At 39.4% G+C, this 23,169-nt stretch overlaps 3 protein-coding genes across 5 annotated transcripts; 2 read left to right on the forward strand and 1 right to left on the reverse strand.

The window, feature by feature from the left end:
* Positions 1-433: 433 nt before the first annotated feature.
* Positions 434-6,017, reverse strand: si:dkey-9i23.16 (uncharacterized protein LOC571915 homolog). Of its 2 annotated transcripts, none has more exons than XM_046400472.1 (6): positions 5,868-6,017; positions 3,659-3,737; positions 3,428-3,538; positions 2,091-2,147; positions 1,650-1,808; positions 434-1,437 (listed from the first exon to the last, which is right to left on the reverse strand). In XM_046400472.1, the coding sequence occupies exons 2-6, from the start codon at positions 3,731-3,733 to the stop codon at positions 1,330-1,332; spliced, it is 510 nt and encodes a 169-aa protein (XP_046256428.1). In that variant the 5' UTR covers positions 3,734-3,737; positions 5,868-6,017; the 3' UTR covers positions 434-1,329. The 2 variants fall into 2 exon arrangements, with proteins under 2 accessions (XP_046256428.1, XP_046256419.1); XM_046400463.1 differs by having other exon boundaries at positions 5,787-5,903.
* A 74-nt stretch (positions 6,018-6,091) lies between these two features.
* On the forward strand, positions 6,092-16,194 carry tmem176 (transmembrane protein 176). Of its 2 annotated transcripts, XM_046400449.1 has the most exons (8): positions 6,092-6,241; positions 8,297-8,425; positions 8,882-8,992; positions 9,113-9,169; positions 9,734-9,880; positions 11,457-11,573; positions 14,117-14,222; positions 15,505-16,194. In XM_046400449.1, the coding sequence occupies exons 2-7, from the start codon at positions 8,300-8,302 to the stop codon at positions 14,174-14,176; spliced, it is 618 nt and encodes a 205-aa protein (XP_046256405.1). In that variant the 5' UTR covers positions 6,092-6,241; positions 8,297-8,299; the 3' UTR covers positions 14,177-14,222; positions 15,505-16,194. The 2 variants fall into 2 exon arrangements, with proteins under 2 accessions (XP_046256405.1, XP_046256396.1); XM_046400440.1 differs by having other exon boundaries at positions 14,117-16,194.
* A 1,628-nt stretch (positions 16,195-17,822) lies between these two features.
* tmem109 (transmembrane protein 109) lies at positions 17,823-22,230 on the forward strand. Its single transcript, XM_046400425.1, has 3 exons — positions 17,823-19,228; positions 19,625-19,727; positions 20,495-22,230. Exons 1-3 carry the CDS (start codon positions 19,010-19,012, stop codon positions 20,857-20,859), a joined length of 687 nt encoding a protein of 228 aa, XP_046256381.1. The 5' UTR covers positions 17,823-19,009; the 3' UTR covers positions 20,860-22,230.
* The last annotated feature ends 939 nt before the right edge of the window (positions 22,231-23,169 follow it).

Consider the following 23,169-nt stretch of genomic DNA (forward strand, 5'->3'; position numbering starts at 1 on the left):
GAAGAAGAGATCCCAAAGTGGTTTGAAAAGATGTTATTAACAAATCTTCACTGTAGCCTTTAAGTGAACACTACTGCACCTGCATATATGCAATGTAAATAACATCAAATCACTTCAAATCGCTTCCGGAGACTTGGGGTACAAGGGCGGGCGGGGGGTGGCGGGGGGGCTGGAGCCCATCCCAGCTGACTACGGGCGAGAAGTGGATTGCTCACCAGTCAATCGCAGGGATGATACACAAAGACAACCACACACTCTCACACTCACACCTAGGGGCAATTTAGAGTAGCCAATTAACCTAATGTGCATGTTTTTGGTATTGTGGGAGGAAGCCGGAGTACCCGGAGAAAACCCACGCAGGCACAGGGAGAACATGCAAACTCCACATAGAAGGGCCCAGACCGGGATTCAAACCTGGAACCCTCTTGCTGTGAGGCGACAGTGCTAACCACTGCACCACCGTGCCGCTTACAAGTCTTTTTTTTTTTTTTTCAAACAAGCCCCCAGCTTCTTCTTCAGTTGTTTTTGGAGAATGGTGCAACATTGTTTTAATGTGAAGCTACATAAATGTTGGACAAAGAAACTCCCCCTGGCTTTTCATCAGCATGGAAATGACTGAACAAGGACTGGATGAGCTATTCCTTTGAAGACATAAATTTAAATGCCATCCCAACAAGAAAGCATGTAAATGTGACCATTCCTAGGTAAAAATAATGCTTCTTTTGATGACATAAAATAAATAAATCACAAAAAACAGTGTGATTGTGCAATCGTCTAAATCTGGACATTTTTTCCTTGGAAGTTACAGCAACAGGTGACCAAATGTAACGTGTGGTTCCCTTCAATACAATTACAGATTTCTCTGAGTTTTGACATTGTTGGAAACGTTTGGGACAATACAAGTACAAAACTCAACAAAATACTGTAAATAAAAATACTATATTATAATATAATATATTATAATATACATATAAATATGCAATAGAAGTGTAGTCATATTTTACATATTTTAATATGGAAATATAGCATATTATATATTTAATTCATATTTGTCAAAGTTTGTCACATCTGTGCTGACAGTGCTAAGAACTTACTTTCTGCCTGAATCTGATGCTCCACTTCCACACATTTTGTTTTGAACAGACCTATCTGATCTGTGTTATGAAAGCTCACTGTGTCACTCAATCCACAAAAACAGAAATCTGCAGAATTTTACAATTTTTTTTTTTAAATTTTACTGCTGAGAAGAAGTAATTAAGTAATTCAAGTAAGAAGTAATTCAACATGTATGGCGTGTACTTCTTTTGTGTGTCTGTGTGTGTGTTGGTATTAGTGTGTTTTCAGTGCTTTGACGGCGGAGACTGACAGGAGGCCGTGCATCACCACTGCCCCGGTGTCATAGACCAGCAGCAGCTGCAACACACTCGTGCAGTAGGCCTGCAGAAGACATGAAAAGCCATCATCTCCTCATTCTCGCTGAAGTCAAAGTGACTAAACTACATCTACGGCTACAGTCTTCAACAGTAATCTACATGACCTAATCTAGACTGAATCTTCCAATCAGACAATGTGCATCCTTCTACTTTCTTTATTTGTCCTTTGTCTTCACTTAAGAAAAAGAAACATTTCGATGAAAGAAACACACTGACCGCCAGAACTTCCTCAGGACACCCATGTTGTCTGTAGCCATCAGGATCAATGTTCCCACAAACGTTTTTGCGTGTAATGCTGAGACTGTAGCAGTAGAGGCAGAAGACGAGCACTGTCCCCAGCAGGCCAATCACATTACTGCATGCACAACGTTGAAGCTGTGGAGATGATGGGGGGGGGGGGCATTTGTCACTATGTAGCTCACTTATGCCCTACAATGATTGTGAGTATAATCACATGTAATATTATGAGTTTCTCCTCATAGATTATACATCAACACAATTGAGTTTGATATTTTTAGGAAAAGTGTTGTCTGACGTCCAGGGACGGTGACATTAAAACTGTTCAAAAGTGCAGTTTTCAGACTAAATACCATTAAGAATGGAAATACAGATCTCAAAATTTCCCATTAGCTCTTTGAATTAGTTATGTGAACATACCACTTGTCTGCTGGGGTTCCTCTCACTGGCCATGGTGAATGATCCTCCTGCCACAATCTGCAGCACACACACACACACACACACACAGTATTGGACCGTTTCCTGGGTGACTGACACTGCTTTCATCAGAGTGAATTGCATGAAGCAAAGAACTTCTTATTTCATTATCTCATCTTTAATATCACATCTGTTATGTTAGGGCACATATTTTTACAATATATGTTATTTCATTCATTTGGACACAAAAATATCCTTTTAAGGTAGAGATGGCTATTATTATTATTATTATTATTATCATCATCATCATTGGTATTACTATGGAGGATTCAAATCATTTCATTTGTTGGAAGTTTGTAGCTACTTTCTATGTCAGCATTTATTGAAAGTCAATCTTACAGTAATAGAACAGTCACATGTAGGGCTTGGTACTTGGTACTTGGTATTCTTAAAGTACCAGCTAAGTACCAAGTACCAATGTAGAATCAAAATGTATCCAGTGAAATGATGTCTATATTTAATCTTTTTTTGTTCCCCGATTGGGAAAAAGTAAGAATTTGAATAGTTTTGCTTGCACCCAGTCACTACAAGGGTTGTGATGTGTGATTGGTCCATTACTGCAAAAGCCTCCATCCATATAGTCTGTGGGGTGGTGTAGTTGAGCGTGGTGTAACTGACGCAGTTCAGCATGCAGAGATATCAGATTAAGTACACGGAATATAATATTGAAAATGATGTTTTCAGGTACTGTGACTTCCTCCCACAACCACAATAACATAGTCACAACAGCACAAGAATAGCAACATAAAGGTGCAGATAGGTGGAGTAAAAATATATAAATAATAATGAAGTATTATATAAATAAAAATAAAATAAAAAATACAGAGATACTTGCACTCACGATATTTAGAGTACGGTTTTTAAATTATTACCAGTAAAAAGTTACTGTATTGCACTAGGTTATTGTATTGTACTTAAATACAATTTTCACTTTTGAGGTATACTTGTACTTGTACTTTACTTTACCAAATGTATATGTATATCAATAATTTACAGTAATATACATTATTCAGAAATGAGCTCTTCTTTTACTTTTGGTAGTATGGGTATATTTTGATGCAAATACTCTCATATTTTTAGTGAAGAAAAAATTTAAATGACTTTTACTTGTAACGGAGTATTTTTACACTGTGGTATTGCTGCTTTTTTTTGTTTGTTTTGTTTTTTTACTTTTAGAAAGCTCTCATGTCGTCAATCTTCATATATAGTGAATTGCTGAAACTGCTAAAAACTACTGATAGCCAGGTGAAGAATCAGAATAAGACTCATGAGGTACATACTAAAATTCCTATGCCGAGCGGCATTATGAACAGTTTTGGAAGAGTATCATCAGCATAAGCAAGCAGGACAGACAGCAGCACCTGGAACAGCCCCAGCAGGATGGTCACCACCTACACAAACAGACAGATCTGGAATTACGGTGCACTGAATAATAACCGATAGGAAGTTAAGACTTTAAAACTTTTAAATGAAGTTGACTCCGCTCAGACTGAGCGATGTTCTGATCTCACCGCAGCGGTTTCAGGGTCAAACCATTTGGAGAGGCGATATAACCTGGGTTCAGCTGATGACGCATCGCCAGACATGTTACTACAGGAAACATGTAGAAGAAGTGAAAAGTGAAAACTGAAGTGAGAAACAACTATGGAAGTGATCAAAAGGGAAGAGGTGTGTTCCACAAACCCACCTTTTTTTACATAAACAATTCAAACAAATACTAGATCTAGATTATGGTCATATATAATCTATATAATCGACTATATATATTCGATACAATACAAGATGCTTTGGCTCCCCTTTTGGGAAGCTCTAATGTCTTGTCAAAAGGCTTTTTTTTACATTACATTTTATAAACTGTCAACAAATTTCCTATTAGTGAATATAATGAATGTGTCCTTATATAACCTTAATAAAATATAATAACATTTTTAAGCATCTTATAAGGATCTAAGGCCTTATTACCTGTTAATTAATGCTTATTACAGGACATCAATCTAAAATATCACCAGTATAATAAATGAGTGGGTAACAGTTTAGCCTACAAATAAATTACACTGTAACTACTTTGTTAACTAACCATTACATATTTAATAATTACTTAATAATTAGTTCACAAAACAACAACAACAAACTTAACATAAAACATGATGTAGAGACGATCCTGTGAGTGTTCCTCACGATTCACAAAGTTAAATAGTAAATGTCAGAAAAAGCCTTCAGTGAGTGAACAAAAAAAAAAGTGGGTTGCTTGAGCTGTGTGTGTGTGTTGCATAACGCAGAACATCTTGTTTTGTGGCCTCTGTCCTCCATAATGTAAACAGTCCATTATATGTAACTAGACTGAGCGCCTGTTAAAATGTTAGCCTAAAGCCTTATATTAAATAGCTCCGTCAGATTTTCTGTGCATAGCAACATGTAGGTTTGTACAAAATGAAATGATTCATTAGAACTAAAGTGACTGTGGAAAGAAAATGTTTTGTCATTAGAGAATAATGTTTGAAAACTGCAGACCACAAGCAGCGAGAGAGGGGAGCAGATATTACAAGAAAAGACACAAATAGATCCAAAGAACAACAGAGACAGCCCACATGATCATGAAACACATCACTGCAGAGGGCAAAACACAACGGGAGGCCCAATAAAACTAAGTACCGTGTGTGTTGTGTTTGTGCAAGAGCCCTCATGTGTGTTTCTGCCGTGTGCATTTCTGTTTGGATACGGTGGAAGGGGTTGAGAAAGAGAAAAAAAATGAGGTAGTGAAAAAAGAGAAAAAAGGAACAGAGAAAAAGTGTGAGCTTGAGTGTATTAGTTCATCTAAACCACATGTCTGAATCCTCTTAGGAAAGACAGGAATGCTGCATGACGAGAAGCAGATGTGCTGACATGAGGAGGAAGAGGAGGAGGGCAGGAAGAACATAGACGGGACTGGGGGCGGTGTTTTGTTCATTACTAATCTTGAAATAAAGCCACTTATTTTTCCCCCATCTGTTGGTTATTTTGATATGTTCTCACTTAAGTGTTGCCACATTGTGGCACCAGTGTGGGATGATCATGGAGAGACATGTTTACCCTCTTAAGTGGAAGTGGGCTAGAGAAGGTACACAAGGTAAACCAATATCACAAAGCAGCAGAATTTCAAAAAGGCTGCAGTGTGGGTACGTAAAGGTAAAGAAGTGATGCATATTGGCTGGGTGCGCCTGGGTACATGAAGGTATAGACGGGTATAGACAGAGGGCATGCAGGGTGCACACGGGTAGGCTGACACACACACGGTGTCTGTGCAATCAGATTTTCTTTTTTTCATTTCATCAGCTCCTATAACTGCAGAACGCCAACACCCGAATGTGTTATTGAGCTGCCAAAGACAGGAGGCAAAACACTTTAAGACTAAAGGCACCAAAAGCGAGAAAGGCGTGAGGCTAACATTTGACATCATATTTAATTTTATTCAAGTTGATCAAACTTGTCCATTACATCTGTCACCTAAAGTTGTGGCAGTGTAAAAAAACGGACAAATATATTCTCATATGATGCTGATGAAAGCAAGATAGAAAGAAAGGTGACATTTGGCACTTTAACTTCATAGTGTTCAAATCCATAGAAAGCAAAACAATAAAAAAAAATGTACATGCCACTTACTGTTTTTCTCTTTGTCGTTCGAAAAATGAGAACTCGCAAAATAGTGTCATATAAAGCAGTAGAAGTACTCTGGTTTCTTACCCCTGGGAAGGTAGCAAGTACACAGATGCCTGAGATGTTTCCAGATGAGACCAGCAGGGTTTGACAGCCACACCAGTTTCGCCGTCACTCTAGTCCTTCAGATGAACTTAAAACGGTGAAAAATGTCGATAACAAAATGATTTCTGGAACTGAAGCAAGGAAAGGAAGGGAAGGAGGAGCTCTGTTGGATCTCATCCAGAACCAGAGAACAATCTCTCTCTCTCTCTCTCTCTCTCGTTCTAATAAACACATTCTCACACGAACTCTCGGAGCTGCGAAAAGAGAGAAGTCAGGGAGGCGCATTAAAGAGTGGTCGAGAGAAGCCCAGGCTTAAAAAGGAGCACACATTCATTAACTTATCTCCATTGAAAAAGGTAGGAATGAGACATTTTGTGCTTTATAATATCTAGACAACAGCCTAAAAGTTTCTTGGTACGTCAGAATGAGAAGACTTTGGTGTTTGCACTGCTTCAGCCCTATTATATATATTGTATATGCCCAATCAGTTGATGTTTAAGGTAATGATTTCTTAATAGACTACTTCGGAGGACAGACGTAGTGTTCTATATTTTCCCAAAGACTATTGTCTTCAGCAGTCCAAGTCAATTAAGTGACAAGCTTATGCAATACGCTCTAAATCTGAACTGTGACAACATTCTTTTTGCACAGTTGTTAAAAGGAGTGTTGTTTTTTTCATTTCACTGTGGATGCACATCCACATGTGACAAATAAAGAATTCTGATTCTGATCTGATTCTGATTCATTCTGTTAAATGTCAAAAGTCACCAGCACATTGTCTTGAAGGACCATACCAATGTGTTGCATGCTGACAGAAACTCGGGTGAAGTTTCATCATCCACAAAACATTTCTGGAGCTTCACAGCAAAACAACTTTCCAGCATTCTCCTAAACAACTGAAGAAGCTGGGGACTTGTCTTAAAACATAAAAAAACAACCCAGGAAAACTAACTCCATACAGTTTATCTGGTGTCATCCAAGTTTCCAGATTTAAAACGACATGATTTACACCTTTTTTTAACAAGTTCTACCACGCATATTACACAAATCAAGGAGTACTCACAATCCTGGCACACTGCATTGTTTATCTACTACTCTGAAGCCTGCGTCACATAAAGCTTGCACCACATCTTGTCTATTAACAGCACAGCAACCATATTATTAGTCTCATATTTGTATCAAAATTCTCCAGAAGGCACCAACACCACATTAGCTGGGGGTAGGGGTGGACAAGTAATATTGCAATTTATTTAATCATAAACACAATCCATCGTCTAAACTGCAGTTCTTTTTTTTTTTTTCCTCAATTTTGAAACATTCTGTAAACTACATCCAGACTTGAAGTAATCTATGGATTTTTAAGTTTTCACCATTAAAACACAATATTTCATTAAAGATAGTTCTTTATTGGCACGAGCTCCTCATCATGCTGCTACCTTTAAGTCAAATCGCATTTCTTACAATACAGCTTAGGAGGAAGAGTCACATGAAGTACTTTGTCCAGTCAGTATATGCACCTAGTTCGCTACATCACTCAGCTGGTTGGTTCACATAACATGGAACTGGTCAATATGGTTCTTTGATGTTTGGAATGATTAAGTGGACATTATGTGGATATTAAATGTACCTTCTCTGATTTACCTGAAAGGTAAATTGTGGACCCACCTCGAAGACAACTAGCAGAAAGCAATTACACATAACTTTAAGTGTTATAGGAGCTTAGTCTATTACAAGCTACTGAGGGGTTTGATCCCGGAGCGACCTTTCTGATGCGCTAATTATCCAGATTTCCTTACTAGATCAGGAATGAGTCCACACGTCTCCATTGATTGTTCCATCATATGAGGTTAATTCTCCGTGCAACAAAAAATGTGTGTCCATCCATCAACCCAACATTCAACACCTGTGTCTTAGCGGTCAAAAACCGTTTGCCCTTCCGGGGTCACACAACACCTGACGGCCCCAGATTTCCCATTACCTTTATACCCTTTTGTGGCCTGAATGACCACAGCGCCCCCTATGGTACCCACAACAAATACAGATTCAGCCTGTTTCCCCGTAACATTGCATTTGGCTCCTACATTAAGCCTTAATAGAATTTATATACATGAGTTATATACAAATCCAATCTTGCTTCAGTTGTCATGGACAAGGTAATTATCTATGTAAACCAAGGCTTTATTTATTTACAAGCTATAAACTTGTTTCTTTCTGTGGTTAAGATGTAAAGCTCTATGAGGACTGACTTTACTGGAGGACTGGCTTTTAGAGCCAGCTTCAAAGGGTCATTCAAATAACTGCAATATTTGGCACACCCACATTGGTTTCATTTTTCAGTCTTGGCCTGCTGCTTGGTGTGATCTATAAGACAATTCTGCTGTTTGTAAAGTTGGCTCTGCTGTTGTGTGCAGGTGATGGCGGTAACAATTTCCAGGGATCTGACTGTGCAGGTGCTAGAGGACGTGAACACTGTCAAGCTGAATGACCGACAACAGGCTCTGCGTGCTGCCATCCAGAGAGGGGAGCCTAAATGTCTGGGGGTGAGTCCCGAACTCTGTCTCTGTGTGTGAGTGCAGTCACATCACTGAAACGGAAACCTCACGGAGCTGTAGAGATGAAGAGTACATGTTTTGCGTGAGTTCACATTGATGAACCTTGTGCCAGATCTTGTGCGTTCAGTTGAAGTTCAGTTGAAAAGGTACAGTTTAGCCCATCTTAGCACAAAGACAGGAAGCAGTTGGAACTGCTATGTGTGTCCTCATGCACGAGCAAAACAGGGACTCAGGGACAGGAAAAGTCGCTTAATAGTGCTACTGGAGGTCAGAAACTCCACAGGGGCCAGTTAAATGGACCACGTTGCTGTGGCACATACCTACAGAAGAACTGCCTTCACATTTTGCAAGAATTCATCAGCACTGATGAATGTGTGTATATGTTGTTCTAAATCAGCAGCAGTGACACAAATGTAGTAACTCAAAATGTATTGTGTGTGCCAGGTGAGTCAGGTGATGTTGGGGGTGATGGTCATGTCCTACTCCATCCCTTTACACTTCACTGAGGTCACTGAAGTGGTCCGTCTGGGAGTTGCTTGGTGGAGTGGCCTGACGGTAAGTCTGTGTGTGTGTGTGTGTAGTAATCTCTTAAAAGAAAAAAAATGTGTTGTGTAATGTTGCATATGTTCCTCTGTGCTGACTGTCTTCCTGTGTCCTGGGTGTGTGTGCTCCCAGTTCCTCACAGCTGGAGTGGTCGCTATCATCTTGGACAAACACTGCAGCATGAAGACTGTGAGTCCACAGTCAACACATACACACATGCAGCCAGACAGTGTGTGTGTATTCAAACACACTCTTTTGCTGAGTCACAAGCTGAATTTACTTTATACCGTACATTGCTCTATTACCCTTATTTCTATTGTTAGCAAGTAGCACTTAAGTATTGTGCCATAGCGGCTGGCTAGGCAGAAGCTATATGATTGCTGGGCAAAAAAAGTCTTTTTTAAATCTAATACGGTAATTTGGTGATCTGTTTGTGTTTTGCAGTCATTTCCATAAACTAAATTACATCATGCTTAAGCTTTATATTGTGAGTATGTGTCACTTATAATCAGAGCTGAAATAAGTGTTAGTGGTGATCAGAGTCCTCACTGAACCACAGCCTGCAGATATTCAACACATCCAAGATCTGTGACTGACCAAAAAACATCTAGAGTTAAAGCTCCGCCATTGCTAATATTTATACTCCCACAGCTGTTGCTCATATTACTACTACTAGTACTACAACTATTATGACTACTACTTTTTCGCCCTGCTAAAATGATGATGATGAGATGCTGTGTGTGTGTGTTTCAGCTGCACGCGTGTCTAATGGTGAGCATGGTGTCCGCTGTGCTGTCAGTGGTTGCTGTGATCATATACATTTTGGACATGGAAAAGAATCCCGAGGCTCCCTGCGTCAAGACACAGTATGACAGCTGTAATGACCAGCACTATGCCACGGTTAGTACCAACTTTGTTTCATGTCATCACGCTGTCTTGACAGACAGCATCATTTATGATGATTTATGATGTGTGTTGTTTGGGAGGTGTGACTGTTGCTCCTCTGCAGGATATCTACAGTACAGTCAAAAAACAGTAGGACAGAGACACATTTAATGCAGCACATTGGTTCTCTGAGACAAAAAGTGACTATGAAGATAAAATACTGACTCTTATTATTTTCAGGGTGTTAACATCCTTATCAGGCCTTTTCATATGTACTGCGATGCAGCAATTCTACTGAATAGAGAGAAATTGAAACAGTTAATATAAACTTGATTATAGTCATAGTGTCTTGCATATGCTTATGTTTTCATGTCTGTTTTTGCTTAAAAATCACTTATAATAATGAGAAGAACTTTATTTATATAGCACCTTTCAAAAACCATGTTTCCAAAGTGCTTAAGAGTTTTTTAAAAACAAAACCGACAAATTGTATACAATAGAAGGCAATAAACAAAATATAAATAGGCAATTGCTGAGCAAGGTTGAAGATTTACGATAAAATGTAAAAGAACAGCAAATAAAATTTAAAAAGAAAGACTGACAATAAATATAGGAATTATGCAATTTAAAACCAATAAACTAAAAAGTACAGTCAAAAGGCAATAAAAAGACAACATCACATAAAAGCTGGTCTGTACAAGTGGGATTTGAGAAGTGATTTAAAAGAAGTCACTGACCTTGTAAGCCTTATCTCCTCTGGAAGGTCGTTCCAAAGCCGTGGGGCTCTGACAGGCTCGGGCAGCCAGCGGATGGAGGCTAGGACAGAGGTGATGTGATGTCGTCTGTTAAAACCAGTGAGAAGCCTAGGTGCTGCGTTCTGAACTAGTTTCAGTAGTTTCCTGTATTTTCATGCAGATATTTTAATATTTGTGATTCCTGAACATGACTGTTGTGTAAAACAGTTGTGGTGTGCATTTCTTTTTAATGTCACCAAAACAGGTGATGATGTCAAATTGTGATTTATTTATAAACAATTGCTGTGATAAAATTTGACATTTCTAATCAGCTTGTCATGAGCTTGCTATGGCATGCACAGTTATAGGATATAGAAGCTAATGTATAATAGTCTATGGAGTCTAGTCTACCTACACTTGTGTACAATGCTCAGTACTGCATAGTAATTAAGTGTTAATGTGTTTATAATTACGACAGTGTATGATACAGCTCAGTATTGCATACGTATAAGCTCATTGCCGTGGCAATAAGGTAGTAAGTTAAATTAATCCAAAAGTAATGTCAATGAATACACACAGCAATCACATGTATTTTCTTTAATAACTGATTCTGGAGTTTTTAGCATTGAGGTCAGGGCTCTGTGTGGGCCAGTCAGGTTCTTCCACACCAAACTCATTCAGCCATGTCTTTATTGACTTTGCTTTGTGCACTGGGACACAGTCATGTGGGAATAGAAAAGGGCCTTCCCTAAACTATTGCCACAAAGTTGGACGCATGGCATGGTCCAAAATGTCCTCCCCAGCTGCTGGTAGACCCTGTCATACCTGATGTATGTGCTGTGTGTCCTTTACAACAGAAGCTGAGCAATGGAGTGAAGTCGTCCCTCCTTCTCTTCACTGTGGCCCAGGCAGTCATCTCTGCCGTTGTCTGCTTCCTCCTCTTCAAACAGAGACGGAGCTTCGGACAGTACACTGTAAGACTGTACAGCTTTCTATTCATTAGCTAAGACTTGATTAATACTGCACAAAGTGTATCAAAATCACAGCAGTTTCAACACAAATGTCTATCTCTCGTCCAATTCTAATTTGGTAGAGGTTTCATTCCTGTTTTCAGTTGGCCGAGTTGGCCCACAAGTAGTTTTTATCCATGGTCTCATGCAGCGTGACATGAGAAATATCCCCAGTGTGGACAGGAAGAGTTTTCCTGGTTCAAAGGGGAATAGTGGTATTTTAAAAAATGGGCCCTATAGTTTCAAATTTTGGTGCGCGTTGATATAATTATTTTGGGATTGATCCAGTGATCACGTGAGCTGGGAGCAACAACAATGCTGTAACATCTGCAGTGTAATCCCCCGTGGGCAACTGCGACCTTCAAAATTATGTCAATTAAAAGTTCTTTTATTTGCTACTCACAGGCTGAGATTGTTACCCAAAGTGTCTGACAAGTATCCTTGCAGAAAGAGATGTTTTTGTTAAAGAGTAAATTCCTTGCTTCCCGTTGTGTTTCTTACCCATTTGTGAGCAGGTCTCACATGTCAGTAATAATGTTTGGCCCACTTTAATTGCATATACTGTAGATGACTAAAAGCAATTTTATCAGAAATATAAAATGACAGAAACCATGTTTGGAAAAAAATTATTACATGTGTATTTTTGAATTTGTAGTTTGGTTCATGTCTCATGTGCTAATAATGATAGGGAGATGTTTATGGCCTGTTTTGCAGACAGCAAGGGGCAGTCAAGATGTTTTGGCTTCACTTCTAGGGGCCTCTCAGGTTTGGCCATTGCCTTTTATCAACAGTGACTGTTGTCAGCAGTCAGTGGCTTAAGTAGCTCCTCCCTCTTCACAGCTTTATAGTGGTGGCAGACTTGATGATTTTTGATGTCAGAAAGAAGTAGACGAAAGCAGTTTTTAATTTCCGCATGCAACCATCTATTTTGCTAAGATCACAGATATCAGCTGCGGCTAGCTACCAATCTAGCATTAGTTCAAGTAAGTCTCCTGCTGACTGGTCTTAAAACCAGAAACCTTTAAAAGGGTTTAAACCAAATATGCACTTGAGAGCTACATACACACAGACGTACATACAAAATGGATTCCCTGTGCGTGAAAGCCTACTTGGTAATAAATCTGATTCTGATGTCCCTGGCAACATGTCATCAACCTCACCACCTGATGATCTGCGGAGAACAGCCATTATCGACCAGTAGCTAGTGAGCCTCAGAGTACCTTCTAGTTCTAAACACAACGCCAACCACTGCACATGACTGGGCCTCGACAAACTTGCGTTGCCACTATTAGCTATTATATATTCATTTTAATCACTGAAGGTGATGGTGCTGATTTTCTATTTATTAATCCATATATTTCTTCCCCAGCACCAAAGGTGTCAGGGCTAGCATGGTCCCTGGTTCCAAAGGTCCAATAAATCTGTTGTTTTCATAGAGTTTATTATTCTGCTGCAAAAAAAAAAAATTGCAAATTTGAAATCTGAAATTCTTAAACTGTAGGTTTAAGAACCCCCCTCTCCTACGTGGAGGGGGGGGGGGGGGGGGGGGGGGGGGGGGGGGGGGGTGAGTGGAAGGGTAAGCTGGTTCCTGTTTGCAACCTTTACCTATTTCAGGAAAGAGTTCTCAAAATTTTAATGAACAGCTTTACCTGAAGCAGGCACGTAGCTGTGGGTGGACCTGGGCTTACCCACTTGGCACTCAGTCCCACCCAATCAGAAGTCTTTCTGTTTTGCTGTTTCGTCCCGTGAACAGCAGTAAATGAATAGTTTCAATTATCTGAATATGATGAATAAAAACAAAACAATCCTTGCTTCTGCTTACCATATTATTTTAATATTTATGATATGATTTTTCATATGAGTTTGTTTGACTGTGAGCAGCCAATCCTCTTTCACTTAGTGTACAGGCTGTGCATTGTACAGAGAAAGAGAAGCCTATTTTTCGCGAGCTAGCTGTGAAATATAACAATATACGTTATAAAAATCATGATGAAACAAAGTAGCTAACGTAAGTTTGTCACAAAATGATGTTGTGAGAAGCAGGAGCAGGAGGAGAATTGAGCTGAAGTTCAGCCATCATTCTCAACCCTGAAACCAACCCATTACTAGTAGTACTAAGTAGTAACAACACACGCATGGCTGCCCAATCCCTCCATACCAAAGATAAGCTACAGCCATGCACTCAGAAAAGAACTGAAAGATATTAAATCCCCAAAGTGAATATTAAATGTAATTTACTTGTGATTCACTAGTTCCAGGCTCAGCTTGGCCCAGCATTGAGTAGACTATGTCAAAGTCCCAGTGGACTTGTACACTGTAGATGTACCTGCAGGCCAGTCCAAACACAGTTCATTCCCACTACAGCAGGCAAAGCTAGATAGGAGTGCTTAAAATGAGCCTTTTTTTCAGTGTACCTGAATGCATATTAAGATACTAATAAAAGACACATCTTTCTGCCGGAAGAGCTGATGCCTTCTTTCTGGTTTCTTTTTTTTTTCTTTTTTTAGTCTCTCAATCAAGCTGCTTCATCAACCCTTACAGAAACCACACCAGCCGACCTGAACTGATCAATCACTGGATCAGTCATTTAGATGATGGATCACTTTTCATCAGGTGACTGTTTTTCTGACTGAATTTGTCTATCTACTTATATCTTCGACTAATCCACTGTGCTACCTGATATGTGACCAGCTGAGAAACATCTGCTTTCAAGTTGTTTTTATGAATGTCTGGCATGACCTGTAAATTAGATTATTGGTGCAGCCAAATGATTGAAAACCTCAGTGAACAAAGAGCTGTGATAAAACAAAACAAGAACAGAATGAATGGAAGACACGATAACTCTTAAAAACTGTCATAATGGTTCAAATATGGCACAGCAACAAAATCATTAAACGAGACAAAGGAAAGACAGAGTAAATTCTAATACATGAATAGACAAAGAGATTGTTCTCTCTTATGTAAAACCATCACAAGATACTTCTGAGGTAATGAAATCTAAAAATGTACCCTGATGATGAACTGTCTTGGCGGTACAGGATGCAAAGTGCAGGCATGTGTGCAGGAAGTGGTGGGCATTTTTGTGGCTGCTGGCTCAGATGAAGGCAGTTGCACAGATGAAGGCATATCTTCACCAGGAAGAATGTGACGATTGCGTAAATAATGCCCCAGTTCAGGTGAATTCTGTTGTTTGTGGTGAATCTCCCATAATCTGAGGTTGCAGTCTAGGTGCCGTCCAGTCAGCTATAGGGCTAACTGTAGCTATAACCACAGCCAAAGATGACTGAAGGAAACAGTATAGTGAGTTGGTGGTTACTCCTGTGACTTGCTGCCCCCTCTATTTGTGGAGCTACCTTTGAATTTTGGACATATTTTACAAATTGCTTACCTTTAATACACCATTTGAAAAACATAATCCCAAATCAAGTTTCACTTAACAGCTGTGCCAGTGCTTTTAGTCATGTCACATGGTCATCATCATTATCTCAGGATATCTTGACATGCATGGATGAAGACTGGGTGATACAACTGAAAGCATATAAAAAGGCTAGTACAGACTTTGAGTTAGAAACGTTATCCATAATGGGTTCGTAATTAACAATGATGATTGAGTGATGATGACTGAGCCAGAGCCCAAATCTTCATTAACTCTAGCATCTGTTGTCATGAAAAAGGCTCAAAGACTCAAAGTCCTCATGTAAAAATTAGTGGATAAAACAGGATGCCGACATACAGACTGATACAGACTCACACACTCAGCACTGTAAGAATGTCAGTGGTGCCTCTTCCAAACATTGCCTTGTTAGGAACGCTTAAAGTATAAGCTATTTTATGTGTTCTGTTTGGACTCAGCCTTGGCCAGAATTGCACTGATTCATCACCATTTGCCCTGCAGCACACAGAAAGCAGGCAGCCTGCTCTATGTGAGGAGGGAAGCTCACTGCAGGTGGTGCGGGGGGGTACCTCACTTCATTAGCACTGCTGCACTTGGTTCCATGTGCCTACACAAACACAGAGCCCCCTGACTTCTCTCTTGGTTTTTGACTTGAAAATGTTTTCATGGTGTATTTGCAGTCTTCTGTTTTCAATTCTCAGTTTCGGGAACATATGTGCATATTTCACAAAGTATACATTATTATTGTGCACTGTTTTTTCTTCTTCTAGATTGTTGACACAATGTTATAAAAGAGATGTTAGTCCATTTTGCACTAACTCCATGATACTGTTTTTTTATACAAAATAAAATCATATATGAACTAAATCTGCAGTCCAGTGAGATACATTTTTGTGAGAGAGAAGAAATGTGGGGTTTGACAAATGCAGACAGTCCACATGCAAGCAGGAAGACAACAGAACAAACATGCATGCACTGCTCTGCTCTGCTTTATTAATCCTCTCAAAGCCACATGTTTCAAAACATTATGGCATAAATGGAAACATCTGGATTTTCATCAGGATGTCTTGATATCGGTCATGTCAACTGTGCTGAACACTGGTTATCACAGGAAAGCTGAATTTGAAAAGATTAACAACTAATGTATGTTTCAAGTTGTCATCTGCAAATAACCCATTAAATTTATTCAAATTAAGCTTCACAGCGCTCACAAATGCTTCTTTTTTTTTAAACTTCATCTGTCTGTGCAAATTACTTTCTCTTACCACACAACTGCTTTGACAGATATCACACTTGAGGCATTAATTTGTTGCATTTTTTTTAAATTGGGGACATTCATAAAAGAAATATTAAAAATTGTTTGTTTGTTTTTTTGATTGTGGGGAAAATACTGTAAATGTTTGGTGGAGCTTGTTCGGAAGTAAGCAGTAAGCACTGCCTGAGAGCGGATACAACATGGCAGTCTTGCTGAGTTTGGGAAAAGATGGTTTGATTTTGAAATTTCTTCTTTGATGCAGAACGTAGAGTATTGTTCTAGTTTGACCAGTTTCTGCTGAGACAGCCTATTGTAGAGATGTGGCAATATTGCAGTTTCTCAACAGCAATGCAAGGATTGGCTAAATTCTTGTGATTGCAACATCACAAATTCCAGTAGGATTGGCGTTAAGAGATACTTCTTAAACAGCACAGCAGATAAGTTGATGACACAACATATTTTTTGTCGTGCTAGTGGAGTTGTTTGCTGGAAATCTTGGTCTGTCAGTCCACTACTTTGGTCCAAACTGAAATATATCAACAGGTATTGGGTGGATTGAAATGTTTGGTGTAGATACTCATGGTGCCCAGAGAGTAAATCATTCTGACGGCACCCTCAGGATACACTTTACATTATTAGCCCCACTATTTTTTTTTTCGCTGCAATTCAGTATATAGACTTCCGTGACACACAAAGGAATTTTGCACTGAACAGTAGCTTTCAGTACAAAATTCCTATCCACTTAATTTGTTAATTCAGATGGCTGAAGCCTCGTATTAACTTCACAATGTTTAACTTTGAATTTACAATCTTATGATACTCACCCATCTTTTCTGTGTAAAAGATGTTATAGGTATATAACAAAGTTAGGTATATAGCTTTGTTATATATATATATTATATATATCTTGTGGAAGCCAATCGGGACAAGAGAAAAGATCTGTGTTGTTTTTTGTATTTTTGTATATTCCACAGTTTTGATATAACTGATGTAACAGTGCCATCTACGCTAATCACTGTTGTTTTTGAAGGAACAGCTGATTCTCACTGTCGTCACAACCAAACTGCCCTCATAGGATGACTTTCCATAGGATGATGACTTTGTGTATGATGAGATCTTGAGTAATGTCATGATCACTTGTCTTACAATTTATGCAGAAGGAGAAGACGACGAAGACGACATTTTCAGTAGTTATTCCAATTGCAGTTGCAGTTGGTGGTTTTTCAGCAGCAGAGAAAACATACTGGGGGAATACAGAAAAGAAACCACTGCATGCCCTGCTTTACTGTCTATTCTGCTGTAACGGCCTGCAACTTAATGTATGTCCCAATGTCCTCCTGAATCTCTGGCTGCAAACTAAGCATGCGTGGTGTATAATATCAAATTAAATCCCTTTTGCTTACTTTATACTTACCATGCCTTTTATTTGTATGCTTCTTTCCTCCGACTTATCACACCGAAGTGTTATTGGAGAGTGAGTGAAATATGCAGCAACTCCTGTTAACTCCTGTATATAACATTTCTTAGATAGATTCTTGAAATATGTTTTCAGCATGTGCTTTTGACAGTATGGAAACAAGAAGTTGAAATTGTAATTAGAGTGAGAAATGAATTTTTATGTTCTATTTCTCCATCTTGTGTAGAAACACTTCCTGATAGTGACTATGAGAAAATAAATAATAATAGAAGGGTAATTTTCATCTGAAATTCAGAAGAAGTCATCTTTTGATGATGCATTTGAACAACGTTCACTTAAATCAGATGGTTGAAAACTGCTTCTTCTTTGCTCTTTCTGTGTGCTGAAACCTACAAGCAGGTTACCATTAAAAAACAAACTCAGAATGGCTCTCAGACCATATTTATACAACAACAAAATAAAATCTGTTTAAAACGTAACAAATCTAAAGCTGCAAGAAGCAGGTGGACCCTCATGGCTGCAATCAACTTCCTGTTTCATGACAAAAACACAACTTTGTCGTGCCACCATGGCCACACCTTGCAATTTCTGTGGAAACTTTTGATAACCTTTAATTATCAAAGTCTTTTGTACAAGCTCACCAACTCAACTCAATCTGATTAATCCCCTAGGATGAATTATATATGGAGATACGACCCTCATAAATGGCCCAAAAACCATATATATTTGAACATTAATTCAAAATGGCTTCCTGTTGGGTAACTTAAGACTCTTTAAGTCACAGGATGTTCTATGTGCCTACCATATTTTGTACACCAGAGGTGAAATGTACAACGGGGACTACTTCATTGAAATTTTGAAGGGGGCGCTTTGAAGTAATTTTGCCACATCCATCACAGAATTCTATATCAAATATTACTATTCTCCACTTGGGACAACTGTGGCAAGTTTCATGAGGTGGTGAGCATCCCTACCCTCTCAAACACAAATTCCACGACTGGAATGGGATATTCCCACCCGCACTTTAACGCACCACATCGGATGTGGCGGAATCACTGTAACTAATTCAGTTGCTTGTCAGCAAATAAATGTAACTTAACCGTAAAGCATCAGTAACATCAGTTTCAGGTAGTCTAAAAACAACGGACAGACTGTGCACAGACTTAAATGGGGGAAGTGAAAGATGGCCGTCATGGAAACTTGTTGCACACTCAGCCCAGTGGGTGGCAGACATCTTTCTTTATTCCTACTATCCGAAGTTTTCCACGTCCTGTGTGTAACCTCTTGTCGGTGTTTCCTTTGGAGGTGTACCATTTTGGGGTTTTTTTGTCATCATGATGCACCCTTTCAGTATGTTTTCCCCTTCAAAACAAAGCGCTTTCAGCTGCCTCTATATGCTTAGCGCCTTGTTGCTGTCTGTTTCGGGAGAAAAAGTGTTTGAGAGTCGCTCCATGATCCATGAGCTCCAGGCTGCATTGGCTGACCTGGCTGGGGAGGGAAGGTCCTACGTGGGCAGGCTGGCCGGGGAACAGACGGTATTGTCGGTACAGAAGGTGAGAGATACAAGTAATACGTGTGAAGGCAGTAGAGTGCAACAGTGTGTGCCTCACTGAAGGGGGCTAATACGCAAAATATGGATTCGCATTAATGTCTGACAAGGGAACATGATAACAGTGTCAACGCACTTTGTTTACAGCCCTTGAACACTTTAAAATATGTCATCTTAGCACGGTATAGAGGCAATACTCGCTGATTGAATGTTTTAATATTGAGCTTTGACCTGTAACTATGAGCTTTATTGTCCAACACAGTAGTTCACGCCCTCATGTCGTCTGGTGTACTGTGGAAAAGGGAAAGTGAGCAAAACTGGAAGATGACTTCCTGGTTCAGTTCTTCTCACAGGTTAATGCATCTCACTCTGTTAATCGCGCCCCCTCCCTCCCCTGCAGGCCTTCTCTCAGGTTCTGGGGGTTGTGGCAGAAAGTGTGGCTGGGGGTCTCAATGTGCTTCTGCAATATGTTTCGGACTTCCTGCAGGCTGCTGAGGTCCAAGGTAAACTCACACCACTGTCCTTCACCAGCTTGATTTGTTTTTTGAGATCTTGTGAACACGGTAACATCATGAAGAAGATTCAGTGATGTCAGAAACACGAGCAGTCAGAGGATCAGACAGACAAGAAACAAACCAGCAGGTTTATCAAACTTTTTTCTTGGGTGGTATGTTGTAAATAAGGCAGTGTGAGTTATAGCTAGCAGCATGGAAGATGAGGCCAAAAAAGGACCATCGTTAATGAAATATTGTGTTTTAATAGTACAAATGGAGAAATTCCTCTGTTATTTCAAGCCTGTCTGTACTCTAACGGGCATCTTGAAATTGAGAAATAAGATCACACTTTAGACTGTGACTGTGATGTCTTGTTTTTGGTCAGATTGCTCAAAAATGAGTAGTGCTAACCTGGAATGATCCTTTCACTGTTGGTGGAGAGATGTTCCATTATCTTCTACCTGATACACTAAAGCATTTCCTCCAGCTACGTATCATGACCACACACTGTTGTAGATGCTTTCTGTTGCTACTCTGTAAAAGTCTGAGCCTTCTGTGGCGGCCTGGAGTTGTGTGATGACCATGACAGATTCTCTGTGATGTTGATTCTCAGGAAACTAAAACTGGCCACCTGCTCAGCCTCAGAGAAATAAAGATAGAATTAAAAAATCATTTTGGTCTCAGTGAATTAAAATGAGATATGATTAGATATTGCAGTCTAACTGAACTGTTTTCTTTGCTCTTTCTGGCTGTCCTTGTGTTCCTTTTTGCCACAGTTGGTGTTCCCGTCAACAAAGTGACCCCAGAGGGTGTGATCTTTGTTGCCCAGTGGGTTCTCGTGGCTCTCATTGGTTACTGGCTGCTCTCCCTTGCCCTCCGAATTGTGGCGTCCGCTCTGAGGCGGTTTGTGTGGCTGCTGAAAGTGAGCGCGACTTTGGCCGTTTTCGGACTCATCCTGAGCGACCACACTGTGGACACGGGAACCATGGCCACCCGTTTGGCTGTCCTGGTGTTTGTCTGCGTTCTTTTGGGCGTCGGGAACTCTAATGCAGCTGATAAAACGGCTCACCTGGAGGAGCAGATAAAGATCCTGGAGAAACGGCTGAGAGAGATGGAGAGGTGGAGGAGGACAGAGGAGTGAATGAGGGACTGAGAGACAAGTTAAACGTTTGTTGTCTTCTGTGTCTGTCCCACCTGGTGCCACATGTACAGACCATGGAGTCCTTCTTTCCTCTCAGGGCATCTGGATCTTGTACAGCTTTGATATTTTTTGACTACATGTTCTGTTTTGTTACTGTTTATTAAAATGACAATATGACTCTAGGACAGGCTTCAGTATTGAAGAGACAAATCAACCCTAAATCAAAAATACATAGGTTTCCTCTTACCTATGGTGCTATTTATCTATTTAGACTGTTTTTGGTGTGAGTTGCAGAGCTTTAGCGATATCAGATTCAGAGATCTTCTCCCAAATGTAATGGAACCAGATGACACTTGTGGTTTTCAAAGCAGAAAACACTCTTTCTAAAAACCATGGTTACACTTAAGAAGTATTTTCAGAAGTAAAAACTGTCTGTACTGTATGTGTGCAACTCTCAACAGAGATGAGAAAAAAAAGCAAGATGACTCGACAAGTGCTTACATCATCACCCCCAGCTGATGACCTTTTACATCCAATGCACTAACCCTCCATTTACTACATTAAAGAAACACTTTTGGATTACTTTAATTTCCTTCTTTTTGGACTCGGATAAAGAAGATCTCGGCTGTGGTTAGCCTATCTTAGCATAGACTGGTGGCAGGAAGGAAACAGCCAGTCTGTGCTCTTGTATCTTGTCAGTTTGACCCATACAGAAACTAATGAAATCATCAAGTTGTGGTTTTAGGATAAGTTACTCGCTTGAACGGTTTCTTGACAAACTGCAGTATATCTATTGAACATCTCTAGCTGCCAGAGCTGGTTGAGGGAAATAAGTATATAACTCCCCTAAAACCCCAAATTACTCTTTTCACATTTGTATTTGTGGATGAATTAAACAAGATACATGTTTTTAATGTTAATGCTTATCTGCTATAACCTAGACTGACTCCATCTCTGTACTTTATGGATGGATGATGTAGTATGTACTGTATATGCCCTCTGGAATTTTTGGTCATGTACTAAAAATACATTTATTATTTTTTTCAACAAATTAAATTTGTCTATGCCAATGTTCTTGTCCATTATGTATGATTATATTGCTGAACAGCAGCATTATTATGATGCTGTTTACAGTTCATTCAACATTTCTTTGTCCTTCTTCTGGAAGAATAGTGAAGCCATGTGTTCTCCAAGAAAAAAACATGTAATTTTTGAAGGTAGTGGAAAAACTAGAGCAAACACCTAGAGCAAAGAAGTCTAGCTGCAACAAAGTAGTCATGCAGAATGGCCTGTGTCAGAATAATACATTATTGGGTTATATTGATTGGCGCATTAATGCATTCATTATTAAATAAAGGTGGTTTACTTCCAGTTCATCTTCCAGTGTGTTTTGTGAATTTCCCATTTGGTATCAATAAAGTTTTATCTTAATCTTATCTCAATCTATCTTAATCTTATCTTACTATTACATCCTATTTTTATAATTGAATCTGCAAAGTATTTAGTAAATAAATGTATGAAATAAATGTAATCGAGTAAAAAGTATGTTGTGTTGAGTGTTTTATGGTGAAATTTTGTGACTGACATTTGTTGTCTTCACTTTTTCACATTTTTATGCACTACTTCAGTAGGATTTCCAGATTAATGTCCAAAAATCTGTAAAAAAAAAGAAATACAGGCTGTTTCCTCTTAGATGGGGGTTAGCTTATAGCATATAGAACAGATCAAATGTTTCCAGCTTCATACGGTTGTAAAGGCAAAAAACTCATTGCCTCAATGCACTTTAATGGTACAGTCACAGCCCTGATGAAATGGGAGTGAACGTGGGAAAACAAATATTCTTCAAATATCTCAAACACACAGTTACAGAATTACTGGAACTAGAGGTCTCTGAAGACGTCATTTAATGACTTACTGAAGTGGGATCATGGGAGTTGTTGTCTTCAATGTTAAACAATCACCATTGCTGATGAAACTCTGTGATATTATTCAGGCACAAATGTTCACATACGAGGTAATGTTTTGAATTTTTATTCACGTTGTGTTTATAGTTACATTCACTAACTGCCTTCATCACTCCCTGACTCTTGGAAGTTATAGTGACAAGGCAGGGTGGGCGGTGGTAGCTGGCACTGGTGTTTATAGGCTCAGGAGAATAAATGTTACCAAAAAATGGAACAAAGAGATCACACAGGAAAAGAACTCAGCTATACACAATACTGAGCAGCTGAGCACATGCCACATCACTGGCAGAGCAATCTGATGACACACATACGATGAGCTGTGGTTTTAAACTGAGGTCTGATGTGC

This window comes from Scatophagus argus, chromosome 2 (genome assembly GCF_020382885.2).
Source record: "Scatophagus argus isolate fScaArg1 chromosome 2, fScaArg1.pri, whole genome shotgun sequence".
In the NCBI taxonomy this organism is placed as follows: Eukaryota; Metazoa; Chordata; class Actinopteri; family Scatophagidae; genus Scatophagus; species Scatophagus argus.

Coding starts and splice junctions, on each gene's coding strand:
- si:dkey-9i23.16 (XM_046400463.1), bottom strand. CDS start 5,836: ATGACACTATTTTGCGAGTTCTCATTTTTCGAACGACAAAGAGAAAAA. Junction 2,148..3,427: donor CGCTCGGCATAGGAATTTTA/GTATGTACCTCA, acceptor TGTGTGCTGCAG/ATTGTGGCAGGAGGATCATT. Junction 1,809..2,090: donor GGAACCCCAGCAGACAAGTG/GTATGTTCACAT, acceptor TCATCTCCACAG/CTTCAACGTTGTGCATGCAG.
- tmem176 (XM_046400440.1), top strand. CDS start 8,300: ATGGCGGTAACAATTTCCAGGGATCTGACTGTGCAGGTGCTAGAGGAC. Junction 9,881..11,456: donor ATGACCAGCACTATGCCACG/GTTAGTACCAAC, acceptor CCTTTACAACAG/AAGCTGAGCAATGGAGTGAA. Junction 11,574..14,116: donor GGAGCTTCGGACAGTACACT/GTAAGACTGTAC, acceptor TTCTTTTTTTAG/TCTCTCAATCAAGCTGCTTC.
- tmem109 (XM_046400425.1), top strand. CDS start 19,010: ATGATGCACCCTTTCAGTATGTTTTCCCCTTCAAAACAAAGCGCTTTC. Junction 19,229..19,624: donor CGGTATTGTCGGTACAGAAG/GTGAGAGATACA, acceptor CCTCCCCTGCAG/GCCTTCTCTCAGGTTCTGGG. Junction 19,728..20,494: donor GCAGGCTGCTGAGGTCCAAG/GTAAACTCACAC, acceptor TTTTTGCCACAG/TTGGTGTTCCCGTCAACAAA.